This window comes from Montipora capricornis, chromosome 10, assembly GCF_036669925.1.
Source record: "Montipora capricornis isolate CH-2021 chromosome 10, ASM3666992v2, whole genome shotgun sequence".
In the NCBI taxonomy this organism is placed as follows: domain Eukaryota; kingdom Metazoa; phylum Cnidaria; class Anthozoa; order Scleractinia; family Acroporidae; genus Montipora; species Montipora capricornis.
The window spans coordinates 22261051-22262876 of record NC_090892.1 but is presented as its reverse complement, the minus strand read 5'-3'; the positions used below and the strand labels follow the sequence as shown (position 1 = coordinate 22262876).

The 1826-nt window shown below is 40.3% G+C and overlaps 1 protein-coding gene across 1 annotated transcript in view; it reads right to left on the bottom strand.

Annotated features, from left to right (window-relative positions):
* Positions 1–1414: 1414 nt before the first annotated feature.
* Positions 1415–1826, bottom strand: part of LOC138020417 (uncharacterized) — a 3601-nt gene continuing 3189 nt past the window's right edge. The window contains exon 2 of the mRNA XM_068867405.1: positions 1415–1826. This exon is cut by the window's right edge and continues 524 nt beyond it. Coding sequence (XP_068723506.1) covers positions 1415–1826 — 412 coding nt within the window.

Here is a 1826-nt window from a genome sequence, read left to right as displayed (position 1 = left end):
GCCTTAGGTCCCAGCTGCTCGGTGCACATATCCATCAAGTACTGGGGAGCCAAACTATGAGCAATTTTATACATCAGAATAGCTTTGCAGCTTGCATATTTCGGCTTGTGGTGACCAACCTAACACATCAAAAACCTGGGCAGATGGAACTGGACAAGTTAAAACCGTAACAATGCGAGGCGCTTTTTTTTTCCTAATGTCTGAAGCCATATTCATAAATGACGGTCTATAAATTATTCTTTTGTTCTTGTGCTAAATCAGTAGCCCAACTAACCTCGTTTGCATGAACAAAATACAAAAGAATATGTCGCTTTATAACAAGGCTAGCAGGTAAGGATTGATGCAGTAACGATTAAGGAGTTCTTTAATAAAGCCGTTTTGCCACTGTTTTCGACGTATTTGTATTAATATCTAAAACTCGGCACTGTTAAGTTAACATATACCACCGGGTCTTTTGTTTTACAGAGAGCACTCTGGAATGGGAGTAATTTGAGCAGCAGTGTGTTTGGCACTTGATCCAAGCTGAGGATGTATTGCTGGAGTCCTTTGTCAATATCCTTCCTTTACTCAAACAGAATCAGCCTTCAGAGGCTTTATCTAACTTACTCATTCTTATGAAAAGTGTATCGTAAGGCCTCTTGACTACACATGCCTTTGAACTGTTAATCATAATTTTAAAATTAGACGAGAGGTACTTACCTTGAAGTGTAATTGAAATTCTCTGAAGATACACGGAGCATTATGGGATAACTGTGCATTCCTCTTCAGTACTTGAGGTCAGCGGTCACACTTCAAAGCAACCATTGTCATGCAAATGCACCATATATAAACAGCCTAACGCGTGACACAAATCCATTCTCCTGGAGTGCAGACTGGCTGAGGTCCCCAACACAAAGGGTGGGATAGGCATAAGCCAACACAGAAGGGTGGGAAGCATTATCCCATAATGCTCCGTGTATCTTCAGAGAATTACAATTACACTTCAAGGTAAGTACCTCTCGTCTAATTTTAAAATTCTCTTTCGATACACTCCGCATTATGGGATAACTGTGCGATTTTAAAGAACCGAAGCCAGGGGAAAAAACAAAAATATGTGACATGATAGTGCTTTAATTGTAGACTTGATACAATGGTCTGTACATAAATAAACGTTACTGAATATCTATGATAATACCAATCTGCCTGCTAATGAAGAGGGATTGGTGTTATAGACATTGCGATTATAGAAACGATTAAATGTGCGTTCTGATGACCAGTCTGCCATCTTCATAATTTCAGCTAAAGATGCGCCCCTTTGATACAAAGCAGATGTAGATGCACCCCTTACACTATGTGGTTTGAATAAACTAGTGTCAATGCCTGAATCAGTCATAACAGTCTTAATCCATCTACCTAAAGTAGATGAGGAAACAGGCTAGTGTTGTTTAACCTGAGAAATGAACAACTGAGATACAGTCTGCTCCCCTGACTTGCGCAGGTGTTGCGTACAATGAATATAATGTAACAGTGTCTGTTTAGGGCAGAGACTGAGGTTAGTGGGTAAGGATGGAATGGAAACTTCTAAAGGTTTCTTCCCAGGACGAGAAGTCTTTGTTCTGGAACCTATGACAAATTTGATCTCATCCTCATAAATAGACATATTGTCTAAGTCCAATGAGCACAAAGTCTGTTCTCTCTGGGCCGATACCAAGGAACAAAGTGTCACAGTTCTCAAAGTTAGTGCCTTTAAACTAAGACTTTGGACAGGAGGTTGTGCAGCCAGGTAGGATGTGAGTTGGGAAACATTCCACGTAAACGAATATCTAGGAGATGGAGGCCTTGAAACA